Source organism: Neopsephotus bourkii, unplaced genomic scaffold (assembly GCF_033783945.1).
Source record: "Neopsephotus bourkii isolate Nb327-2 ecotype Australia unplaced genomic scaffold, CSIRO-AGI_Nbou_v1 NB_71, whole genome shotgun sequence".
In the NCBI taxonomy this organism is placed as follows: Eukaryota; Metazoa; Chordata; class Aves; order Psittaciformes; family Psittacidae; genus Neopsephotus; species Neopsephotus bourkii.
The window spans coordinates 1,638,466-1,661,648 of record NW_026900588.1 but is presented as its reverse complement, the minus strand read 5'-3'; the positions used below and the strand labels follow the sequence as shown (position 1 = coordinate 1,661,648).

Below are 23,183 nucleotides of genomic sequence, written 5' to 3'. Positions count from 1 at the left end.
AGAGCTGAGTGCCTTCTTTCCCGCTTCTCTCCTCATGAGGGCTTGTAGCGGACTGAGGAGAACCGCCGCCTGCTCCTTCTCCACCGGCGAAGGGGTGGGCCCTGGCCGGAAGCCTCCGAGGAGGGCATGGGAGAAGTCGTTATCGCCGCTGGAGAGGGTGAGGAGGATGCTGCCGCCGGAGAAAGCGGCGGAGGTGGAGCTGTGCGCGGCGGCTCCTCAGGCTTCTAGTGAGAAGGCGGTCGCTTCTCCTGAGGCGGTAGCAGCTCAGCCCGGTTCTCTCCGCGCTGGGGAACTGGTGCTGGCGGAAATGAAGAGGAAGTACAACAGGACGCTGAAGCTGATGTGCCGGCTGGTGGCGGGCTCGGTGTTGACTAGCAACGGTGGCCTCCTGCCCCACCGAGATATCATCGGCCAGATGCCCGGGCAGATGCTGCGTACCTCGGCCGGGGTGCGGCTGCAAGTGAGGCGTCCTTCGCTGGAGGAGTATGTGCTGCTGATGCCGCGGGGGCCCACTATTACCTATCCTAAGGTACTGGCTGCTCACTGGGATGGCTGGTGACCGGGAGCAGCCACTGGCTGAACCTCACTCTTAGTTTCCAAGACTGGTAATGTGCTAGGTGTTTTCTCACTGCAGGATATAAGTGCTATATTAACGATGATTGATATCCACCCGGGAGACACCGTTTTGGAAGCTGGCAGTGGCTCTGGTGCTTTGACCTTGTTTCTGTCAAAAGCAGGTAAGAAGCTGCTTATATAATACATGGAAGCAGCACAGTTGTAGATCCCAGGTTGGTTTGGATTGGAGGGGACCTTAAATCTTACCCAGTTCTAACTTTTGCCACAGGCAGGGACACCTTCTAGTAGACCAGATTGCTCCAAGCCCCATCCAGCCTGGCCTTGAACACTGCCAGGGATGGGGCAGCCACAGCTTCTCTGGGCAACCTGTGCCAGGGCCTCAGCACCCTCACAGGAAAGAATTTATTCCTAATGTTTCATCTCAGTCTCCCCTCTGTCAGGTTAAAACCATTCCCCCTTGTCCTGTCACTACAGGCCTTTGTCAAAAGTACCTCTGTATATTTCTTGTAGCCCCTTTAGGCACTGGAAGCTGCTCTAAGGTCTCCCCTTAAGGAGCCTTCTCTTCTCCAGGCTGAACCAGCCCAACTCTCTCAGCCTGGCTCCAGAGCAGAGCTGCTTCAGCCCTCGGAGCATTTCTGTGGCCTCCTCTGGACTCACTCCATCAGCTGCATGTTCCTCTTGTTAGGGGCCTCTGGGCTGGATGAAGGAGTTCTGGGGGGAGAGGGGGGTGGCGGGGAGAGGGTCAGGTTACACATTTGTGAATGAATTCAGAGTCAGATCATGTGGGTGAGGGAAGGAGGGAGCCTGGTGACTGCCATCTAAACTGTCCAACAAAGCCACAGAGCCTCACCCCCTGAGCACCTGATACCTGACAGCTGCTTTCTCCCATTACAAAGTAGCAAGGAGAAAGAGAAGCTAATAGTGTGGTAGTTTTTAGAACTCAAGAGTAATACAAGGATCAAATAATACAGCAAGACACACCCTGTTCTCTGTGCCTGGATATCCCAGTAACACTTCCTTTATGAACATTGTGTACTGGACATGGATTTTGGGGTAGGAAATTTATACTTAAAGCCAGTAATAAATTATTTTATTACAATTGGGGAAAAATAACAGGAAAATTAACACCAGCTGTGTAAATTAAAGAGTACACTTGAAAACTTGTCTGTGGAGCTGAAATCGGTAAGCAGGTCGGGGGGGGCTTCTCAGCCTTTCCCCAGCCCTAAGAAGAACAGGAGAAGAAAGAACTGTGCAAGGAAAACAGCAAATGTGCGTGAAAATGAGGATTGTCAAAAACCTTACTAACAACAGAAGCCTCACTGTCTGTAGTGACCAGTGTTGCAGCTTCCTCAGCTGGTATCTCTGGTAGCTCCAGCAGGAGAATTGTAGATAGGGAGGGCCGTAGATGCTGGAGTTATCTTCTGCTGCAGGAGCTGTTTGGGAGGACATCTAGGGAACAGTTTGGAGTACTATAGCTGTGCTTTATTTCACCTGTGGTTTGATGGATTTCAGTCTGTAAAAGAGCTAATCCAGCACTTTATTTGCATGTGTTTGCTTCAAATGTAAAGGAAAAAAAAATTGTAACTGATTGCTTCATATGCGATTGTTCCCTAAAGTGAAGTTAAAGTTGAAAGGTGTACTTCTGATATTTACTACACTACTTTTTTATAACTGGTTATTGAGGGAAAAACAGTAAGCCTGGTGTCTTTCTTTGTTTTCAGTTGGGCCCAAAGGACGTGTTATAAGTTATGAAATCAGAGATGATCATCATAGTTTAGCTAAGAAGAATTACAGGCACTGGTGTGCTGCATGGAAAATAGGACATACAGAAGAGTGGCCAGATAATGTGGATTTCATTCTTAAAGACATTTCAACAGCAGCCATGGATATGAAATCGCTAACACTTGATGCAGTAAGTCCAAAAAAATCCTGCCATTTTATACTTATTTTCTCTGCATAAATTCAGACCTCAAGCAGCTCATACTCACAGTGGGATTCCCATATCTGGTTGAATGTGAGAAAAAACAGATCTTCATCAGTGACAGAAACATTCTATTTTTTTTTTTGTTTTGGTCAGATTACAAGTATTTTTAAGGTTTCAGTTACAGGCTCCCAAACTCAAGACCGATGTGGCTGTTGTAGAGAAATACCACAATTAATCACTGCTGCCTTCTAGGCAAAGACAAACTTTCTTGTATTTTTGAGAAACAGATATTTTTGTATCTAAGGTGTGTATTTCAAACATTAAATTTAAAAATACATAAGCTTATTGAAAATATAAATACGTAAACACTTTGCTATCAGCTATATAGAACACACAAGGTAATGAAGGCCTAGTTTAAAGTAAGGAATGCCATTGCTCACTCTCTTGTCCTGCTTTCTATTCCAGATTTTGCCAGGGAAAACAGCCAGGTGTTAACCATTCTGCCATGTAAAGCAGGAAGTCTACGTACAGCAACACTTTAAACACATGACAGTTGTGTTAAATGCTTTGAGCAAAGAAATAAAATAGAGTATATGCACCATTAGTTTAAAACTTTAACAGTGAAGATCAGATAGTGCCTGTCCCATTTGCAGTTTGAATAGTTTTCTAGCAGAAGGTGGATAAACTGCCACAGACAGAAGCTTTCTGAATCTTGAAACAAAGAGCAAGTTGGACATTGAGGCTGCATTGCGATCCCTTCATCATAAGGATGCACTTGAACATTTATTCTTTTTTTACATTTGAAAACTAAATACCCAAAGGTGTTGGCAAATGCAGTCTTCTAAGCATTTTTTTATTAATGTCAGCATTATGGAATTGGATTAGTAGGAAGTTTAATGTTAACATGTGACTATTGCACTGGAATGAATCTGAAAATGCTACTTGCTGTTTCCAGATTCATCTGGAAGTAGCAAGGTCTTTGTCTTGTAACTGTGTGGACCTCGGGTTTCTCTTGAGGTTTTGAGAGGCAGTAATAAAACTAGTTTGTGATTACTTAATGCTGTTGTATGCGTTGATTTCCATAGATTAACATTGTTGTCAAGCACTGTTATGGAAAAAAAAATGATAGATTATATTAATATGTACTGGGAAAACATGTGTCTTCCTCTTACAGGTAGTTCTGGATATGGTTAACCCTCAGTCTGCTCTGCCTGTTGTACAGCCAAGTCTGAAACAGGGTGGTGTGTGTGCTGTGTATCTAGCAAAGTAAGTTACTTCTGGCACTTACACTGTTATTTGGGCATCACTGAACATTATCACAAACCCAAACATCTTTAAAAAAATACATCCAGCATCAATGAAATGTTTAATGAAATTCTGTCTTTTGGGAGTTGCACTCAGTATAAATTACACTTGGCCAAATACTTTGGCCTTCACTTTGGGAATGTTCTTGTAATCACTGGGAGTTTAAAGATATTTTCAAAACAACTACTGCTTTCCAAATCAAGTAGTCAGCTCCTTTACCCTAAAGTTGAAGGATTCATGTGACCTCAAAGGCAGAGAACGTGACAAAGGCAGCAGAACTGAGAATAACTGTGTATGATTAGAGTTTTCAAAATACTACTTTATCCTTTGCATTTCTTCAAAAGCATCACACAGGTTATTGAACTTTTAGACAGAATACGGAACTCCAGGCTCCCTTTTTTGTGTGAAAAGGTCATCGAGGTAACTCATAGAGACTGGTTGGTGCTCCCTGCTAAAATCAAGAATTTCAAATCAAGCCAAGTGGTGGAAACTCAAGAAAATGTTGAAGAAACACTTCAAAATGAATACGAAGAAAACTGCATTCAGGATCAAGTAGTTCTTACAGAAAGTGAATACAATGGTAAGAACATTATCGCTAATGAGAGATCTTGTTAATGCGATTCGATGATCCAGGGATATAATGATGGCAAAGTTTGTACGAAGATGCAGTTGTTTTGGCTTTTGGGGTTTATTTTTTTTTTCCTTAGGTCAGCTGAGATTGCTGTAAAGAACAGACAAGCCTTTGGCCAGCCATCTATTAATGGTTATTTATGTTTAAATATCTTATTAAATTTAGACTAAAAAGAAAATACGTTGCAGTCTGCAAATAAAGAAAGACTGCCCTTCTGCTGTTTTCAAACTCTGATGTTTCTAATAAAATTCAGTCCTCTACTTGTCCTGTACCTGCTTTAGAGGACCCTGATAGGCTTAAGGGTTCCATAGAAGAAATGTTGCCAGTGTACTCTGTTTTGTAGTTGTGCCCTTCTGGCTCATCCAAAAAGATGCCTCATACTAGAATAGATTTGCAAAATCCATAGTAGAGCAGAGAGGTCTGAATGTGCTGATAGGTGACCACAAAGCACTTTGACAGAAGCAAAAAGTAAGATGAAAGTATGTCAGGGGAAAATAACCCACGTTATTGCAGCTCTAGTCTGCTTTTATGTTTTGTTTATGTTTTGTTGGAAAGATTTAACAGAAGAATGCTCTTTCACAGAACCACTTTCTGATGACAGTGAAACACACTCCTTGGTGCCTTATGTTGCTCGACCGTCTTCCTGGCAGGATGCTCATTCAGGTAAGAACCTTAAAAATGTTTTTTTAATCTCAAATGTTTAGTGGTATTTTTAAAATGCTGTTGTTTTGTACAGGCATTCGATACATTATCACAAAACCATAAAACGTATAATAAAAAAATAATATTTGTGTATTGAAATACTGAAGTAGTAATTTGTTTTGTTTTTTAATTAGCATTCCTTATCAAGCTGAGAAAGTTTGGACCACTGCATGCTTGATGCTGCTGGGATGTCAGCTGCTACTCTGAGTATTGTATCAGAATAAAATAAAATGCTACAAAATAGTTGCTATGTTTTGCCAGTTGTATAACTTTAAAGTAATGATGGCTAGATAGTTTGAAACCTCACCCACTGTTTAAAGGGAGAAGTTTTAACAGAATCCTCAGGTTTAGTGCTGTGATGCAACAGAGGTTGTCTTGCAAAGCTCAGTATTTGTTTCTGTCTCATCAGGTGTATTTCATTCTTCATTGCTTGTAAACCACTCCATGGATTTGTCTTGCTTACAGGTGCTACCTAGTCTCCTTTTGCTGGACAGGCTCTGACAGTCTACCAGAAATAAGGAGAAAAAAAATTAAGAACATAATGGATCAAGGTCTGTCATTTGAAATGCAAGTGAAGCCACTTCTGACTTCACTGGCTACCAACTGGTGGCTGTCAGCTTCTTAAAGCACAACTGTAAGAGAAACAAAAACTTACTGAATTTGTTCTCTTGATAAAGCTGTGCTTATTGCAAGAAAAAAAAAACATTGCTGACACACAGAGCTCTGGTTCATTTACAGCATCTATGCCGAAAGCTGCCTGGTTTTCTATGAACTTTGCTTTATATAAAACATTCCCAAATAGTCAAACATATATTTATTTTTTCTGATCTTGTCAGGTATCAAAAGCAAGACCCCTCAAGTAACAAACAGATTTTTAAGTCTTTTAGGGCCTCGCATAAGTCTCTATATAACATGTTAAGCATGTGGTGATGTTTAACTTTATTAAATGATGCGTTGTAGACACGTGGCTTGTTCTGTATCTCAAGGAAGATTCAAATGCCAAATTTTTCAAAGTGGAGGGATTCCTTGAAAATCACAGTTGCACTGAAGCTGTCAAAAGAAGTTAACAGCTATAATAGCTAAAATTTAGATATTAGAACACATACAAATGAAAAATGGAGCTGTAAATAACTGGAACCCCATGTTAAATAAGGATGCCAAGAAAGCTGAAGTGGTTAAGTGCATGAAGGAAGTCTACATCTCAGGTGTGTTCTACTCTTAATTAAATTATGAGCATTTGTCCCGTAACTGCTATATGTAATGGAGGCTTCTCATACAGAGGCTCAGAATGCTATTTGGAATATGCAGAGATGCAACTACATAAAACAGTTTTCAGACTAAATTTTTGTATTGCCTTATACTCATATCCCAGTCTTACAAGGAAATCTTGCATAAACTGTTAATACTGAGATACGCTTAGAGGAAAACGTGAGCTGTGATTTAACGTGTCGAAACTGAAGGCAGCAACTGAGCAGCCTGCCTTTTCTAAAAACAGTGCTCTCAACAACAGACTTCTAACTCATGTGACACACTCCATTATTTTCATTGCTGCCTCTAGCCAATCCTGTGTGTTTAAAATAGGATTCTCAATTTAATTTCTAATGCAGGAATAGTAATAGTGTGTAAGTAGACTAACAAAACCCAAAATCTACTGTAGTAGATAAACATAATTTGAAGAGACTCATAATACAAAGCAGGTGGTACTTCAGGAAATCAAGAGGCAAGAAATGAAAATGGAAACTATGGCAACAAAGGCACAGTTCTGCCAAGGGAAGTGCGTTTGTAACAGGGATGCCTGCTCGCGCAGAGATATCATGCCTTGCCATACCAAGGACACAGTAGTACCTATAGTCTGAAGGGTAAATACGGCCTCAGTTGCCTTAAACTAATTGAAAATTATTAAACTATACCTTGGGTGTAATTCAAAGGAGAGTCAAGGAGCATTTTTTCAGTTGCAGTGGTGTCCTTCAAATTCTGTGATGAATGTAATTCCATCATCTCGAAAGTGTCAATAGATGAGGAGGAAGAGGATGATAATCCTAGCCGTACGAACCTTCCTTTCTTACCACAAAGCAGGCAGTCTCTAGGAGTCGCACTTGGTCCTCGGGGCAGCTGTGTTTCATCACCCTTGTAGTTTCTCACAGCTCCGCTGTGGTGTATGGAACGCTCTCGCTGCCACACGTAATGTGTTGGAGCAATAGCCATCACCTACCAAACGATCATTAGATCAGAAACCACAGCAACAGGAAAACAAGGGATCCAATTCACGTATGGCAGAGAATAAGTCCTGTGTATCTGAAATAGGGATCATCTGTAGTCTATCTGCTTCTGTCTCACTAGAAAGTTTGCTACCTTAGGCACAAGCATATAAACCAGTTGCGAATCAGATCTGGAAACACAGCAGTTGACAGCCTTGTATTTTCATATGAATCATCCCAAAAATGAGCTTATGTTTCTTATGTTGGACAGAAGATAGCGTCTTTTACTAACTGCTGAATATCAAGTAGAAGGATCTTCTGGTTCATGACATGACTGAACTAATGATGGTTGGCATCTGGGAGGGTGTGGTGGGAAAAGCATTCTGCACTTGTCTTGCTCTTTGCACTTTTCCCATCAGCATCTCATTCTATCCCCAGAAATGGGATTCTAGAGTACATGAGATTTTCTTTTCTACTAGCTGTAGTAAACATTATGTTCTTAGAACATGACGGGGCTTTTCCAGACAAATACATTCCACCTGAAAAAGTTAGGAATGTCTTTTTTCCCTTTCTAAGAGGTTTGGTAAACATGGTTTGTAATACTGCATTTATGCTAGAGAACATTAAAAATGTGTTCTTCTGTTTCTCTTTTTTTAAATGCAACGAAAAACCCTTATCTTAAAAAGCCAGTTGAAGTTACATTATTCATTTTGAAGCATTAAAATTTCACCTGAAGTGCTGGGATTTTTATTGGAGGGTTTTATTTATGCACAAAGTTGTAATTTGTAAAGCACACACACACACACGGAAGTATTTCTCAAGTGAATGAAGGGAAACAACCAATGGTAAATTTAAAATAAAAATTATGCATCAAGCAGAAAGATTCTTGTCAATAAAAACTTTTAGCACTTTTTCACAGTGTAAAATACTCAAGTTTACCTTAAAAGTGTAGTTTTAAATAATGTATTTTAAATGCAGAATAAAAATAAATCTTAGAGGATAAATGGGCCATTACATGTTAGCTGCATCTTTTCTTTCCCATGGCTTGTCTACACACTGTAAAGAAATTATATGGACAGAGCAAGACTGTTATTTGGTATTAACTTTCATCACCTACAAGATTAAAACCCTCCCTACCTCTTCACAGCAGCGTCTGCTTACAATAGCCCTGTAGTCAATTCTACGCCACAGTTCATCTCTTAACTTCAAGAAATCAGGGAAGAGCTTTCTCCAGGCTTTTCCCAGAGCCCATGGGAAAATGTCATACTTTGATTCTTCAGCATCTTCTTCAACTGTATTTGCCAGATACCTTCAAACATATACGTGTTTGTGGTTGTAAATTTTATTCAATCATAAATCACTGTATTAGTATGATTTCTAATATCAAAAGACATAATAGTAAAGTAATTCTTTTTCCCAGTATTGTGAGAGTAACCACTAACAACATACAGCCCTCTGGAGTAGTGTTCGTTTCTGTTCTACAGAAAGTTCCATATGCATCCTTTAGGTAAATAAAAAATTAAACTCTTAGAAAAATTGTGTTACCCTAGAGGCTCCTAAATGAGTAGATAATGCAAGAACTAACATATCCTGACAGCTATCTCCAGACTGGCAAGGTATCCTTGCACTAAAATGTAGCAGTGTCTGACTGGTTATCTAAATAATGTTTGAAACTATCTTACAATACGTTAAACTTTACATTTTCTACTTTATGGATTTTTAGCAATTCTTGAAAAATTATATTGCTCACATTAAGTTAGCAGTAAACAACTAAATACAGGTCTCCATTCTTGTATGAATTAAAACCTTAAAGGAGTCTTTTAATGTCTGTATTTCTCCCTTCCTTCACTCTGTGCTACTTCTGGTTCTGGGTCAGCTTCGCAGACAAGAGGAAAATACTTCCTTCCTTTGGATGCACCTGATACTAAACTCTTGTTTACCTGGAAAATTACAATTTCTAGTTTCCTTCCCTATTTTCTCAATTGCTTTTAACTCCAGTATTCCTTCTAGTCATCATGTTATGTGTCCTCCCTGTCCCACCCCCCCCCAGCCATTTGTCCTTTTCTAATCCTCTTGCTCTTATGAAAGAAAATCCCGAGTCACTCTGTAGGTACAGCCAAGTATTGAGAGATTATATTGACTTGGTAAAGCACCTCTGTTTCAAAGTATAGAAGTTTCAGAACTGTTCACAAAAGGTCTCAGAAATTATTTAGCAACATTTTTACAGTTGACTTAAGTTGACAGAATAATAAAAAGTTACTCCTGAGGTGCAAATTATGATGAAACATTTGAGTACAAATGACTTAAAAGCTGCCAAAGATACAAAATAGGGTCTTCTAACAGGCAGTGTGAACCACATAGATGTTGCCATGTATTGTCCTGCATGTGCTTCTTGTTCAAATTTCACAGGTTTAGTTTGGTAGGCAGGATGCCCCACAGTGTATCACTGCACCAGCACAACATCCCCTCGCTGCTGCTCAAGCCTGTTCCACACAGGTGGTATCAGAGGAAGAATGTTTCATTTGCATTGTTTAGGTACAGTTACTAAACCTTTTACTAGACCTGTTACTGTAGTGACAGGACAAGAGGTAACGGGTTAAAACTTAAATGGGAAGTTTAGATTGGCTATAAGGAAATTCTTTCCTTTTAGGGTGGTGAGGCACTGGAATGGGTTGCCCAGGGAAGTTGTGAATGCTCCATCCCTGGCAGTGTTCAAGACCAGGTTGGACAAAGCCTTGGGTGATATGGTTTAGTGTGAGGTGTCCCTGCCCATGTCAGGGGGGTTGGAACTAGGTGATCTTAAGGTCCTTTCCAACCCTAACTATTCTATGATTCTGTAGTTATGTAATTATGTTTCTGTACTTCATATAGAACCCAAGCAACTACACGCTCATGCAAGAAGTCTTGTCAAATATAATTATCAGTGGCATAAACAAAGGGATAAAATCATGGCAAGCTTATGCTAATAAACCCAGGGAATTTAAAAGTACTTACAGAGCGACAAAGAAATTGATTCTGGTATGCTCACTTATTGTGAAGTTAGCCCTCTTGAAATAAACGAAAGTCATGGCCAAGAGATACTGTTTGGAAATGTAAAATAAAGTATCAATATATTATTTCAGTATATAATTTCCTAAAATATTTCACACATATATCTTGCACCAAGATATTTCCATAATTTTTAACAATGATTAAAGCATATATTGAGTTTCTTGAAGCTTCTATATAAATACATTAGAAAAAAAATGATGGTCTGTATTTGCATTATGGTATCAAGTGATTAAGGGCAGATTTTTCACTCAATATATGTTGTATTAAGTAATAAGGAAATACACTTACTTTGTCTGCAATTTTACAGCAACAGTCCATCCAAAGGAAGTCTTGGATTAGGTCATCATCTACGACAAAAGAAAGGTGTAGCATTTCAACCAGCAGAATTCTTTTTGCTAGAAAGTCTTTGTAAATAAGACATTCCTGGTATTAACCACATAAGCAGAAAGAAGCTAGACCCACCAGCAGAGAGCAGAGAAACTGAGGGGAGGAAGATTAGGAATTAAAAAACTCTTCCTGCATTAAGTGTTTCCATCTAATAGCATTCCATTATTTTTGATGACCTACACAGTGCTGAGATCTCTGCACCTGATGACCTGACAGCCTTTATAAGGCAATACTTGATTATCTGTGGAAAGTGCATCACTGTCTGTGAACATGTACTGTAACAGGTTTTCCATAAACTCACTCTGATTGACTTCTGTATTCAAAGCTCAAATAAACCCAAGTGTACTCTTCCACTGTTAGTAAATCTCTTCACTAAATTAAATAAATACAAAACTGTATATGAAAGAGACACAAATGCAAAAGAAATGCAGAGAATACTCTTTGGATTTTCTTCCCATTCTACTTCTCCCCCTAAATGCTTATTCCCACAATAAATAACATGTTTGTAAGAGTGGGAGCCGAGCCTTTTTTAAGCCTTTTGTAAAATGAGATATACATTGTTTCACATGTATTTGCTGAAATATAAGAAAAATTAGGAAAGGGAAGTGATCATAAAAGGATGTATCCTACCACCTCGGTTTCCTTGTAATTTAAAAAGATACTTTTTCATCACATTGCTAGCCTTTTGTGTATTTTTAACTTACCATTAAATATTTATATACTAAATACACAAAATAGACAAAAACATGGTCATTAGTATTTATGTCAGAACTCCCCAAATAACCAAGTTTAGAAAACATACTTGCTTGATAGTTTCCCACTCTTCAGTCAATACATTGATATCTATCATTAGTAGCCTACCAAACAGTTTAAAGAAAGCTGTCATTTCCTGGCGTTGAATAACCAGACATGGTCCCTTTGGACATTTATGAGTAGAAGCCTTTTTTTCATGTTTTTCCACATGGTCTTTAAGAGAAGACCACTTCAGACTGATAAGGGGTTTTTGCTGATGTGATCTGGATGCGCTTGATTTAACGCGAACGGTGACGGTGGGATGTGTCTGACACACCAGATTCTGCTTCATTTTGGCAAGTAAAGATTCCTGATTAAAAAGAAAAAAAAAGAAATTAACTGCAAATATAGTCTGAGCAGTAGTTCTTACTATTTCTTTTGTTGAAATGAGCAGTTGAAAAGAGTTGTGGAAGGAGCCTTCCATCTTTTTCCATTCAAAATTTTGAAAAACGGGAAAAAAACCCAGATCACCATAGCCCCTCACAGCTTACTTGGGTCTACCAAAAACATCTCTATTCCTCCCCTCCAATTTGTGGTTGCGCATTGTTTTAAAGAACGTTAATAGAATTAAAGCGGCAGAACCGTAATTGTTTTATTAACCCTTGAGTAGAACATACCAAAACCATAACGAAGGAAACAAACGTTATGTATTTGTAACTAAAGATTACAAATGGAGCCTGAAGAAAGGGATGTTTAGGCAGGAGTAAATGCGTTTACTTCTTCCGTGGACCCCTCCATAGAGCACAGCCTACCCGTCTGACCGGCTATAAGTCAGTTCCATATAAACCCCAGAGAAGCCCCTCACGTGTGGCTATGATCACGATACTTCAGTTCCCAGCAGGAGAGGTGGAGGTTCCGGCACGGCCCCGGCCTGGGCTGGACTGGCCCGCCCTGTTCCCCACCCCTCCCCACAACCGCCGTACCCTCACGCCACAGCCTAACAGCCGCGCAGCTCGAAATGGCGTCTCTCGAAACCAACCGGAGCGCGTGACGCAACAGCCTCAGCCAATCGGATGGCGGAGAACGCTTCCCTCCGGCGGAGCCAGCACGGGGCCCGCCAGCCAATCACAGGAAGGCGCTGCAGTCGGTGGGCGGGCGGCCGTGTCACCTGTCACCGCGAGAAGCCGTCGAGGAGCGGCGGTTGGGCCGCGGGGCTCTGGAGGTCCCACGGTGCTGCCCGACCCCCGTGCGGAGCCTGCGCCTCTCACCAGACGAGGTGAATGAGTCTCGAAACCGGCTTATCCGGCCGGCCTGACGGGCTGTGCGGGTCACCTCCAACCCGTTCTGTGATGGTATTCGCAAACTTGACTCGGTCTTAATCTCTCACCTGCCCGACAGCTTTGTAAAAGCTTCCTTAAAGCGTCTCCCCATGGGGGGTGAGCATCCCCCCAGGGGACGCAGGACACGAGGGACAAAGCATAGCTAACGTTTAAGGTCATTAAAAATACAGGTGCAATATACCCTGATGTTACTGTTCCACATACGTTACACAGTCTAAGGTAGCCTACTGAAATGTAGTAGCAAGAATTAAAAGCCCCCTTTGCTGCTAAGAGCCCCTGTGGAATCTGACTCTTCTGTTATAAGAGTTAACGATTTATTCTAGGAAGATGGCCAGAAATACAATTTCATTGTTTCCTCCTGTACAGGCGAGTTAAAAGTGTAACTAGTCACATTGGTCATGGTAATGAGATGAGAGGCCTCGTCATACCTTCATCTTTTATCAATAACTTGCTAGGTATCTTTATGCGGGTGCTCAGTTAGTGAGCATATTCAGGGAAGGGTCATACCAGGTTCCCGATTGGGTTATCTAGAGAGAGGAAAAACACCTCAAATGGTAAATGTACAAACTAACAACATCTCTGTATAGAACAGCCTGAAACTGGGAAACAGAGCAGCAGGGTGGAGGACATACCAAATACTTCAGTTGGGCAAAAGTCTGTTTCTTTGAGGTTCTCTCCTCATTTACGTGTTGAGTATTGAGGTTGAGTTACCCTGCATTCAACTGTTCTTTATGTGTATGTAATACTTTTCATATAAGGGACTCAAAGCAGACCTCAATGAACCAACATTTGGTCGACAACTGTGGAAAACAAAGAAAGGGTAAGTTACAGAAACCTTCACATAACTGTCAAAGCCGTTCAGGCTAGGAAACAAGATTCTGTCATATTTTTTGCCCTACTGCAAAACATAAAACTGCAGTGATAATAGTGCCTTATCCTCAACACCTTAATATTTGTATTCCTTGGCTTATCCATACAAAGTGGCTTACAAGGTAGCTTTTATCCATACAGAGCTTTTCCAGGGTTTGTATGTTGGGATTTTTTTCCCTGTAGCTCTCCCCCTTTTTTGAGCTGGTGGATCTGCAACAAAATATTAAAACTTTGGGGATTTTTTCTGTTCACTCTCAAGTATCTGTTACAGTTGGGTTCCTCAACAGCTACTGTGACTCTCTAACCCCTACTGTACTGCTCCCTGCCATCCAGGGCTCCGCTGTGATACAGACCAGCTGCCTAACCTTGGCTCAGCCCAAAGTTGTGAGGAAAAAGCTGTGAGAAGTCCAAAACTTTACCTTTCTTTCCTGCAGGGTTCTGCAGTCTGAGGCAGGATTGTTGAGATGGGGATAACTCAAGGATTGAACTTGGAAGCGTCATGGAAAAACATCGATGTGGGAAAGGTTGATGTCTGAACACAATGACAATAAGGAAACAAGACTTTACCTGATTAAATCCTCTGCATTATATAGTGGACTTAACTGGTTCTCAACATGGCTTATTAATAACTACATTAATAACTAAAACTCGTCGTTTACAACTACCTTGCAGGACATCAGGGGGCACTGTTTCACCACCAGCAATTTAAACTAAGCCAATGCAGCATTTGTCTAGTACAGTACACTAGATTTCATGTTGTACTTAATTCCTAATCCTTCCTGTAGGTGAACATTAGATCAGTTTAGCTACTCTTCATCTTTGTGTGTTACAGAATGGTTTGGATTGGAAGGGACTTTAAAACTCATCCAATTCTAACCCCCTGCCATGGGCAGGGACACCTTCCACTAGACCAGGTTGCTCCAAGCCCTGTCCAACCTGGCCTTGAACACTTCCAAAACTGTTATCACAGTTAGAACTGATTTTTATATAATATATAATGAATAAGACCTGTGTTTGAAAGTCCTGGGATTCTTATAAAATCTTTTTTTTTTTTTGGCGGGACGGGTGGGGAAGAGATAATCCATTTATGTAGTGGAACTCAATTACATGAAGTGTGTATATATAGTTACACATCTGTCCAACACCTGGTCCAAAAATGCAGCTGCAGAGCAGTTTGCTTCCTTTAAATGAAAAAGGACTTCAAGTTTTTCAGTGATTGAGCTGTTTACAGATAGGTTAAGAAACATCACTGAAGGAAAGCACAGGGCTAGTATTTTAGTAAATTATATAGACATAGTTTCTTTTTAATCTTTTAATATTTGTGAGGCAGGAAAATGAATGCTTTTGGCCTCTGATGTATTTTTTGGTAAACTGTATTTTTTATTTCTTTAAGAAAGACAAAGTACCATAGGAATGACATCTGGTATTTCTTCCCAGAGTCATGACGAAGAACCACTGGTTCTTCTAAATACAGATCATTGTTCATAATAAAACATGTATTGTTTCAATTATAGATTTTTTCTATTTATTGTAGAGTGTGAAATGAAAAAGCCTCTCTTTGCTATAGGGATGACTCCTGACATTGCTGGGGAGAGCCTGGCCTCTCAATCCAGTATGTTCTAGATTAAATGTACACAGGCTGAGAGCTCCATTCCCAAAGACCATAATGAAACTGAAGCATTTAGATAAAAATAAAACTTTGGATTATGTGGTTAACTGTTTCAGAATAGAGGGTGTAGCTAGTTGCACAAGTTTCAGTAAATTAAAAAGGAATATAAACTACCTGAACCCACATCTATCACCAGAAACCTGGGGTTTTTTTTGTGGGAAGAGAGTAAGGATTTAGATGAGTTCAGATGAATTGTGGTATCATGATGTCTGGACTAAGCAAAACAGGCTGAGTGTGGCTTACTTGTTTGCTACTTGAGATGGCAAGTAAGGATAGTGGGAAGGTGCCTTACAGCTAAATCCTTGTACTGACAAATGTTACAGCCTGATTATAAATACAGATGGTCCAATGCCACTGCAGTGTATGTCACTGATAGATGAACGAGCAGCAAAACTGTTTTCAGCTTTGTTTACTTGAACTTCTGAGTATACAGCAGTGTTTTCTAATACTGAAGTCCAGAAATCTGTAGTTATTATCAGATCCTGAGAAATTCAGGAAAAAGAAGAAAATCATTTGGAAGTTATGTAGTGAACAAGTGCTGAACAGACCAATACAGCAAATAGTAGAATAATGTGAAGGCTGCCTGCAAACACTGCATGTTTGAACATGCTGCTTCTACGTACCACAGAACAGTCAGGTACTCTGCAGCACCACATGTACATCAAGTTCTGGGGATGTAGTTTGAACTTGCTGTTCATTTCTATTGTAAATAAACTGAGATATCCTCTATGAACTTTAATTCCAAGCAGACAGAGGAATACTTTAAGGATTGGCACTTCTGTGCTGGTTGTAAATGAAATGAAGTAATCTTATCTGAAGAGTTCCAATTACGTCAAAATAAATAGATAAGATAGAATACATTAGGCCTTCACCATCACATTACAAAATGGCAAGTGATGAATGATATATCTCTGAACATCAGTAACTCAAACTCTGAGGGCATATTTTGTGTTAAAAAGGAAAGCAAATGTACAGTACTCCTTTAAATGTGAGGTTGTTGGATGTTTTTCAACCTTTTGATGTCATCCACTATATTCTACTGTATTCTGTGTTGGCGAGTATTTAATAGCCATGATTATTCGTCACCCAGTTGCGCCTGTGCTGTTTCTTCATGCTGTATTCTGCAAAGAGCACTAATAAACAGGACTCCGGTGTGCCAACATGACCCTGGAGCCACTTGTTCCAGCTGCCAAGAGCACCAGGCATCCTGAGACGTAGGAGCAGGGAGCAGGCATGTGTCGGCCAAGCCCAGGGTGCTGCCGGTGTGTGGCACATGCGCAGAGCAACTGGATTGTCCTCATCTGCACTGAAAAACACAAACTCTTCAGCTTGTGTTTTAATCCTCTTTTTTTCTGCTGTAATATACATGTACACATTGGTACACAAAACCCAACAGATCTAAGCAACTTAGTATCCAGGAATGAGATCTGGATTTTATCGAGGGACATAAAAACCAGAAGAAGTTTGGTGCTTTCAAAATAATGTCCTAATTCTTCTCCTGAAGGCAAGTTCACCATTTCTTACTGATTCTTTTTCAGTGGATAAAGAATAGATGGGAGCCTTCAAACTCTCAGCTAGCTGGCTTACAATTGGGCAAAGTGTGTAAAAAAACTTTCTCACATCATTTTCCAATTCCAGAGTTTACTGGTCACATAATTCAGATCACAAACTCCTTCAAACACAGGGCATCTATTTATTCTCTGCTTTTACACTGTTGAATACAATTGAATCTTTGTCCGTGACCACAGCCCCTATAATATGAAACAACACTAGTAATTAAGACAGGACAATTTCTCTATTGTCAACAGCCTTATTTTCATGGCACAGCATTTGGAAGACTCACCCCATGAAAGAATTAATCAAAGGTAATGTAACTATAATTTCTGATGTAAGGGAAAATTATATCCATATGCAAATAGTTTGGCTCCAGTCCTCTCATACTGCAAAGAAGGGAACAGCATCAAGTTCAGCAGTGGGAAGACAGAACTTCAAAGACAGCCCTTTGCAGACTAAAAGCAGTCACATTAAAATGTAAGCTGCAAAGAGTCTGGAACTACTTTTTTTTCCACTCCCAGCCAATGGTCCAGGCTCCATATGGTTAAAGTTGCCACAGTTTGTTAAACATTGAATGCCTCTCCCAAGAAACAATGTGAGCTATGATTACTCCACGGCAGGTCAAAAAGCTGTCTTGTTTCTCTGAATTTAGTAATCACAAGTTGTAAAAGTTCTCTCACTTGGAGGTTGAAGCAATAAAATGACTAGTACAAGGGCTGTAAATTAAAGTGCAAAGAGAAACAGTTGAACTTTGGTAACAGCTACTGAAAAAATAGGGGAAACTGGAAAGTAGGCACAACACAAAAGCAATAGATTTCCCTGAGGAAAAAAAAAACATTCTGTGAGCTACAAACACCGCTCTCTCTGTCCGTTGTGTTGTGCTAAATGGCATTTGTGGGATGAGATTTTTCTGCTCTGCTCATGGGTGTATTTATTCACCTTTGCTTAGAGTATGGCTTCACACACCAGTTAGCATGAGGCAACAGTGGGTGGGGATTTACAGCATGTTGGCAGCTCCCTGGAAACCACCTGTGTGCATGCTCAGGGCCTGTTTTCCTTGACGAGTAAATGTCTTCTGCTTACTGCTGGGTACAGCTGTGCTACTGTGGGTTACCCGACACACTGTAAATCCACAATCTAGGTAGCCTTGTAGGGACCTGTATGTATAGACAAGTCTGACACAAAGCAAATTTAATGGCAGGCATTTTCAGGTTGTGAGAAATGTCCTGCTGCTAACACCATACTGAGAGACACGACAACTTTCTGTCTGTGTAACCATCTGCTTTGGCTCTGCCAACAGCACAGAGACATCATGTGATAAAATATGCTAAGAAGTATTTAGGACTCTCTCAGACAGCTTTTAACAAGTGTTTTGACAAAGTTCCATCTGTATCTTCTTTCCCAGAGAATGGCTAAAAGGGCAAAAAAGTATGTTATATGCTAGAACTGAAACAATTCTAATATAAATGGAGCTTCTCTTGCTACAACTTGTTTCCCTCCGAGCCCTTTCCCAACCCTACTAAACCAGCAGGTGTTCTGAAGGATTGAGCACTTTATGGAATTAATAGGTTTGCCTCTCTGCTACAAAGTAGTCTTCATGAAAAGTTATTCAGCTTTTTACATCCAATGCTGCTCATTTTAGGCAGCTTTGAATGCTGACAGATGTTCTATCTAATGCTGTCAGTGTAAGAGCCATGGAGACGTATCTTCAGGTAAATAAAGACAAGGATGATGAGCCTGCTGCTGACCCCACCCACTGGAGCTAAGACTAAGCCCTGGCAGAGAGGTGAGGATGCCACAACATATCACAGATTGGTTTCTATAATCTTCAAAGACACAAATAGAACATACATCAGTTGCATGAGCGCTTCTCTCCTGTGGCTACACCCTGTCTAGTTTTATGAATCTCTGAACCAACAGCCCTTTACCTCTTAGGAGGTACTCTTACTTTCAGTCTCAAGCCTGATAGAAAGCCAAGCTGTGGGCTTCTGAGGCTGAGGACAGCTTTATGAGTGTCATCACTGCCTCAGAACTAATTTTCATCTCCAGTGTGCATGACAATTTCAGCAAAATACAGAGTTATGCACTGTATTGTTATTCAAAGGGATTAAAAAAAATACATGATCTAGAAACAGGCTAAAAATAAAACATGTAAATTAGCTTTTTGAGTGTTCAGAAGTGGTTAGACACTCAGTCTAGCAGAAAGACATGACTGCTGTTTACTTTCTTACTGGCGCTATGTTTGACCAGCTTCATATAACTGAAACATTCAAATTGTCCGTAACTCCAAATGTTCTCATTATTCAAATCAGGGTAACAATACTTACCTGTTATATGGTTGTTTTCAAACCTGCAGGAAAAATAAAATATGCAGAAGCACCCGTTTCATTACACATCTTTGAGCAGCAGCAGCATATGCTGATTTGTGAAGGCATGAACTCTTCAGAAGCACATCATGGTCAAGATTATATAATTTCTCGCTATTGTCCTCTTCATAGGCTTCATTCTCTGCAGATGCTGCAGTCTGCAAAAACAAAACCAAGTTGAACACAAACATTCTAAACCTGTCCTAATAAACAGTTCCTGAGTGAGTCTAGAATATAGATAATGTATATAACAATGTCTACCATTCTACCATCCTAAAAACCTGTTGGCACTTTTGAGTGTTGTCTATTTCTGGTCGCTTCTAACTTTGTCAACTGTAATCAGTCAAAAGTCATGATGGATTTTCAAAATTCTTTAGTTTTGTTAAGTAAACACAAGACTATGTTTTGCAATTTGGTAACACATGGCCTATTTTCTAGGGATGAGACTTTGGTTATCTCTAGAAGGGTATACACCCAAACCAATCAGGTTTGCAGGCTCTGGAGAATCTCAGTTAGAGCTGGATTGCCAAATACTCCAGTGGTACTGATCTTTCTCTCTCCACTCATCTCCCTGATCTGCTGACCACAGTGCATGTCACAGCCGCACCTTGCATCGTTTCCTGATACCTCAGGAGTGACTCACACATCCTTGCAACTTTCCCTGAAAGCAGATTTTGTCTGTTTCCTGTGCTGGGGAGTGTCACAAGGCCCACTTTTACCCAATTTCTAGAGAAGACCCGGAAGTGACCCCGTAAAGGCCTAGGCCAGATCCCAGTATTGCTCTTAATTCTTACTGACTTCAGGAAGAGCTGGATTTATCTCCTTGAATCTGATTCACAGTTCACTGAAGTCAGCAGAAAATCTCCCACTGGCATCAGCAGCTCATGAGTACTTGACTGAACTGAACTTTATTTTCCCAACACATCTCCATCAGATGGAATTACAAAGCCAAATCTTAATATAGACCACAGGAGTTTTCCTAATGTAAGTTCACATACTCTTCAGGACCTGGTGATAAAAACTTTTTGTTTCATTTTCTGGCTATGTGACAGAGCCAGTAATGTGCTCCTAGCATGCAAATTATAATTTGGCTAAGCTATAATTATACTTCAGTAAGTGTAAACCACAACTAGCCCACACTGCACTGCCTAATCAGCATTCAGCTATTTGATAAGTGGAGGTATCTCCAACACTTGATAAAATTATCCTGCTTAAAACCAGTAAGCAAGGCCTTATCTTCCAAGCTGTACGCTGAGGAAGGATTATTTAGAATAGCCACTGAATAAGGTCACATATTCCAGCACAAAGACTTACGTATTGCCAAAAAAGGTACAAAAAGACACTGCACTCCAACCCCCTAGACACTAAGGTATGTGTTTTAATGTAGTTCTGGGCTTTTTTGTCTTTTTAACCATGTGCCTGCTCCACTGGCTTTGATTCTACAGAGAAATTTCCCTCAAAATAACCTGGAAAGAGGGAAAAGTTAATACTACTATAAATGGTCCTTCCCAGCCATTGTTTTGCTGGAGAATGACACTGTATAAAGCAACTCTCTCTGCTTCTAAAATACTGAGCAACATATCAACAATAATTTCTTCAGATTTGGAAACCTGGAGACATTATAAATAACAAGCTCCTTATAAGCTCCTGCAAATTGGAGCCAAATTAAATGCTGTACGACAAACAACAACGTGATGCACCTATCTTTGCACCACAGTTATGGTATTGCTTTCTATAGGTGATACCTAACAGCGTGGGGAAAACACAATGTGTCACACTAAAAAGGCAAAACACACTGTAAGAGGCTGCTTTGGTCAACACAAATACCCTAGACCATTCAACCCTTAGACACTAAAGTTAATGGCTGTTTCTTTGTATACTGACAACAAAGATCTGCCTGGTACTTGGCAGTGGTTGAAGGAGCAGTGCTACTTTCAGTAGTAGCCACTGAGAGGTTTCAAGACTGCAGACTAAGGCTTGGATTTTTAAAACTAGACACAGAGGTTTACCTACACGATCAAGAGCCAAGAGAACAAGGAGGATTAGCATGCACCCAGCCTGTTCTCTTCTCCATTTACATATTAAAGAAAAAAGCCTATCATTCATTACTAGCAAGGACCACATACTTTAGCTTGGTGGTAACAACAGGATAGCACTTACCTTGAACAAAACTCTGTATTTACATAGAAAATGAGATTTACAATAAGGCAGGCATTCCTGAGCCTATTGATCCTGCTCATCCTCCTGAAGAACATCATCATTTGACAGCAGCAATGAGAAAAGTCCATATGGGAGACTTTTAAGTCTTCCCACGTTTTGCTAAGATCATGCTCTTATTTCAGTCTTGCACAAGCGTACTGGAAGAGCATCGAGAAGCCAAGCAAAACTACAAGAAGAGAATGAAGATAAATGCTGCAAAACTCCAATTCAGGCCATACCAGGAGCAGACCCAAAGAACAGTCATTTAACTCAGACCCACCCAAGACAGCACTTGCCTAGTTTCAGCCAGGCACTGTAGACAACAGTAAATACAAACCTCAAGATGCAACACAAACACCTGCACACAGAGACAAAACCACAAAGGGAGCTGATCTGCACTTACATTTCAGGTTTCAAAGAGTTTCATTAACTGAGGTTTGCATGTTCAAAAGCATCAACATGTTTTTATTGTATAGAAAACACAAACAATGGTAAGAAGAAGTTCCAAGTTTTTGGAAAAGCTGGCAATTCCTCATAGTATTCTTCCTCCAGTATCTGAAGGGGCCTACAAGGATACTGGAGAGGGTCTCTTCATTAGGGACTGTACTGATATGACAAGGGGTAATGGGTTAAAACTTAAACAGGGGAAGTTTAGATTGGATATAAGGAGGAAATTCTTTCCTGTTAGGGTGGCGAGGCACTGGAATGGGTTGAACAGGGAGGTTGTGAATGCTCCATCCCTGGCGGTGTTCAAGGCCAGGTTGGACAGAGCCTTGGGTGATATGGTTTAGAGCGAGGTGTCCCTGCCCATGGCAGGGGGGTTGGAACTTAATGATCTTAAGGTCCTTTCCAACCCTAACTATTCTATGATTCTATGATAAGCCCAAACAGACTTAGAGGGATGTGATTCTGGTTTTCTCTATTAAAATAATTTGGTTTTTTCTATTTTAATTTTTCAAATTAAAATAATTAAAATAATTATTTTAATTTTTCAAATTAAAATAATTTGTTTTTCTAGGTCACTATGGTATCTTTCAGAAAGATCTATGCCTATATTTTAACTGAACTAATAAGCTCAAAACCCTTCAGAAATATTTCCAGTACACTATACCCATCTCTTGTCCTCTGTCTTGCCGTTGCTTTTACACTTTGGAAAGCCATTTTAAAACCTGCAGCAGACGTCCCTACATTTCCTCCTCGGCAACCTTGCAGGGCTCTGGCACTACCCACCATTCCATAGGTTCCCACAAAGCTGTGCTGCTCCGAGACAAAGCACAGGGAAGCGCAGGTACTGCAGCACCAGAAGCAGCTCTCTTGAGAGCAGTCCCCGGGTAGAGCTATCTGATGCGTGGTTTAGAACAGAAAAAACCCTTACAAAATCATGTGTTCTGTGCAGACAGATTTTCTCAAGTTAACTGAGGGATTACGATGATTTGTTTTAAACACCAAGTCCTCATGGAGCAGTTCAAAGGGCACCTCTAGATGCGAACAAGCCTTAACTACAAGGTGTGAACGTTTATTACCGGCTCTCAGCTTGCCGGGAGCTGACTGCGGGCACGATCCGTGGCCGCTCGCCCGCAGAGGGGAGGGAAAACACCCCCCCCCCCCCCCCCCGCGTCTGTCTCCTGAGGGAAAGGAGAGACCGGGCCCGGAGGCCGCAAGGCCAGGGCAGATAACCT

At 40.6% G+C, this 23,183-nt stretch overlaps 2 protein-coding genes across 5 annotated transcripts; one reads left to right on the top strand and one right to left on the bottom strand.

Moving 5' to 3' along the window:
- Positions 1 to 34: 34 nt before the first annotated feature.
- On the top strand, positions 35 to 12,153 carry TRMT61B (tRNA methyltransferase 61B). Its single transcript, XM_061354157.1, has 8 exons — positions 35 to 529; positions 635 to 737; positions 2,298 to 2,488; positions 3,675 to 3,766; positions 4,150 to 4,385; positions 5,019 to 5,099; positions 5,273 to 5,347; positions 11,975 to 12,153. Exons 1-7 carry the CDS (start codon positions 35 to 37, stop codon positions 5,314 to 5,316), a joined length of 1,242 nt encoding a protein of 413 aa, XP_061210141.1. The 3' UTR covers positions 5,317 to 5,347; positions 11,975 to 12,153.
- On the bottom strand, positions 5,432 to 23,064 carry SPDYA (speedy/RINGO cell cycle regulator family member A). Of its 4 annotated transcripts, none has more exons than XM_061354188.1 (10): positions 23,028 to 23,064; positions 20,104 to 20,230; positions 19,267 to 19,463; positions 15,629 to 15,867; positions 11,636 to 11,876; positions 10,676 to 10,734; positions 10,331 to 10,416; positions 8,474 to 8,645; positions 7,049 to 7,346; positions 5,432 to 5,643 (listed from the first exon to the last, which is right to left on the bottom strand). In XM_061354188.1, the coding sequence occupies exons 5-10, from the start codon at positions 11,856 to 11,858 to the stop codon at positions 5,555 to 5,557; spliced, it is 927 nt and encodes a 308-aa protein (XP_061210172.1). In that variant the 5' UTR covers positions 11,859 to 11,876; positions 15,629 to 15,867; positions 19,267 to 19,463; positions 20,104 to 20,230; positions 23,028 to 23,064; the 3' UTR covers positions 5,432 to 5,554. The 4 variants fall into 4 exon arrangements, with proteins under 4 accessions (XP_061210172.1, XP_061210154.1, XP_061210181.1 ...); XM_061354170.1 differs by lacking the exon at positions 23,028 to 23,064 and adding an exon at positions 22,735 to 22,823; XM_061354197.1 differs by lacking the exon at positions 23,028 to 23,064 and adding an exon at positions 22,735 to 22,823 and having other exon boundaries at positions 7,205 to 7,346.
- Between the last annotated feature and the right edge of the window lie 119 nt (positions 23,065 to 23,183).

What these genes read in the sequence shown, in the direction of transcription:
- TRMT61B (XM_061354157.1), top strand. Translation starts at nt 35, where the DNA reads ATGAGGGCTTGTAGCGGACTGAGGAGAACCGCCGCCTGCTCCTTCTCC. An exon ending in TGTGCTGTGTATCTAGCAAA is followed by an intron (nt 3,767 to 4,149) that starts GTAAGTTACTTC and finishes TTTCTTCAAAAG; the next exon opens with CATCACACAGGTTATTGAAC. An exon ending in TACAGAAAGTGAATACAATG is followed by an intron (nt 4,386 to 5,018) that starts GTAAGAACATTA and finishes GCTCTTTCACAG; the next exon opens with AACCACTTTCTGATGACAGT.
- SPDYA (XM_061354188.1), bottom strand. Translation starts at nt 11,858, where the DNA reads ATGAAGCAGAATCTGGTGTGTCAGACACATCCCACCGTCACCGTTCGC. An exon ending in ATCAATTTCTTTGTCGCTCT is followed by an intron (nt 8,646 to 10,330) that starts GTAAGTACTTTT and finishes ATATGTTTGAAG; the next exon opens with GTATCTGGCAAATACAGTTG. An exon ending in GCAGACGCTGCTGTGAAGAG is followed by an intron (nt 7,347 to 8,473) that starts GTAGGGAGGGTT and finishes ATCGTTTGGTAG; the next exon opens with GTGATGGCTATTGCTCCAAC.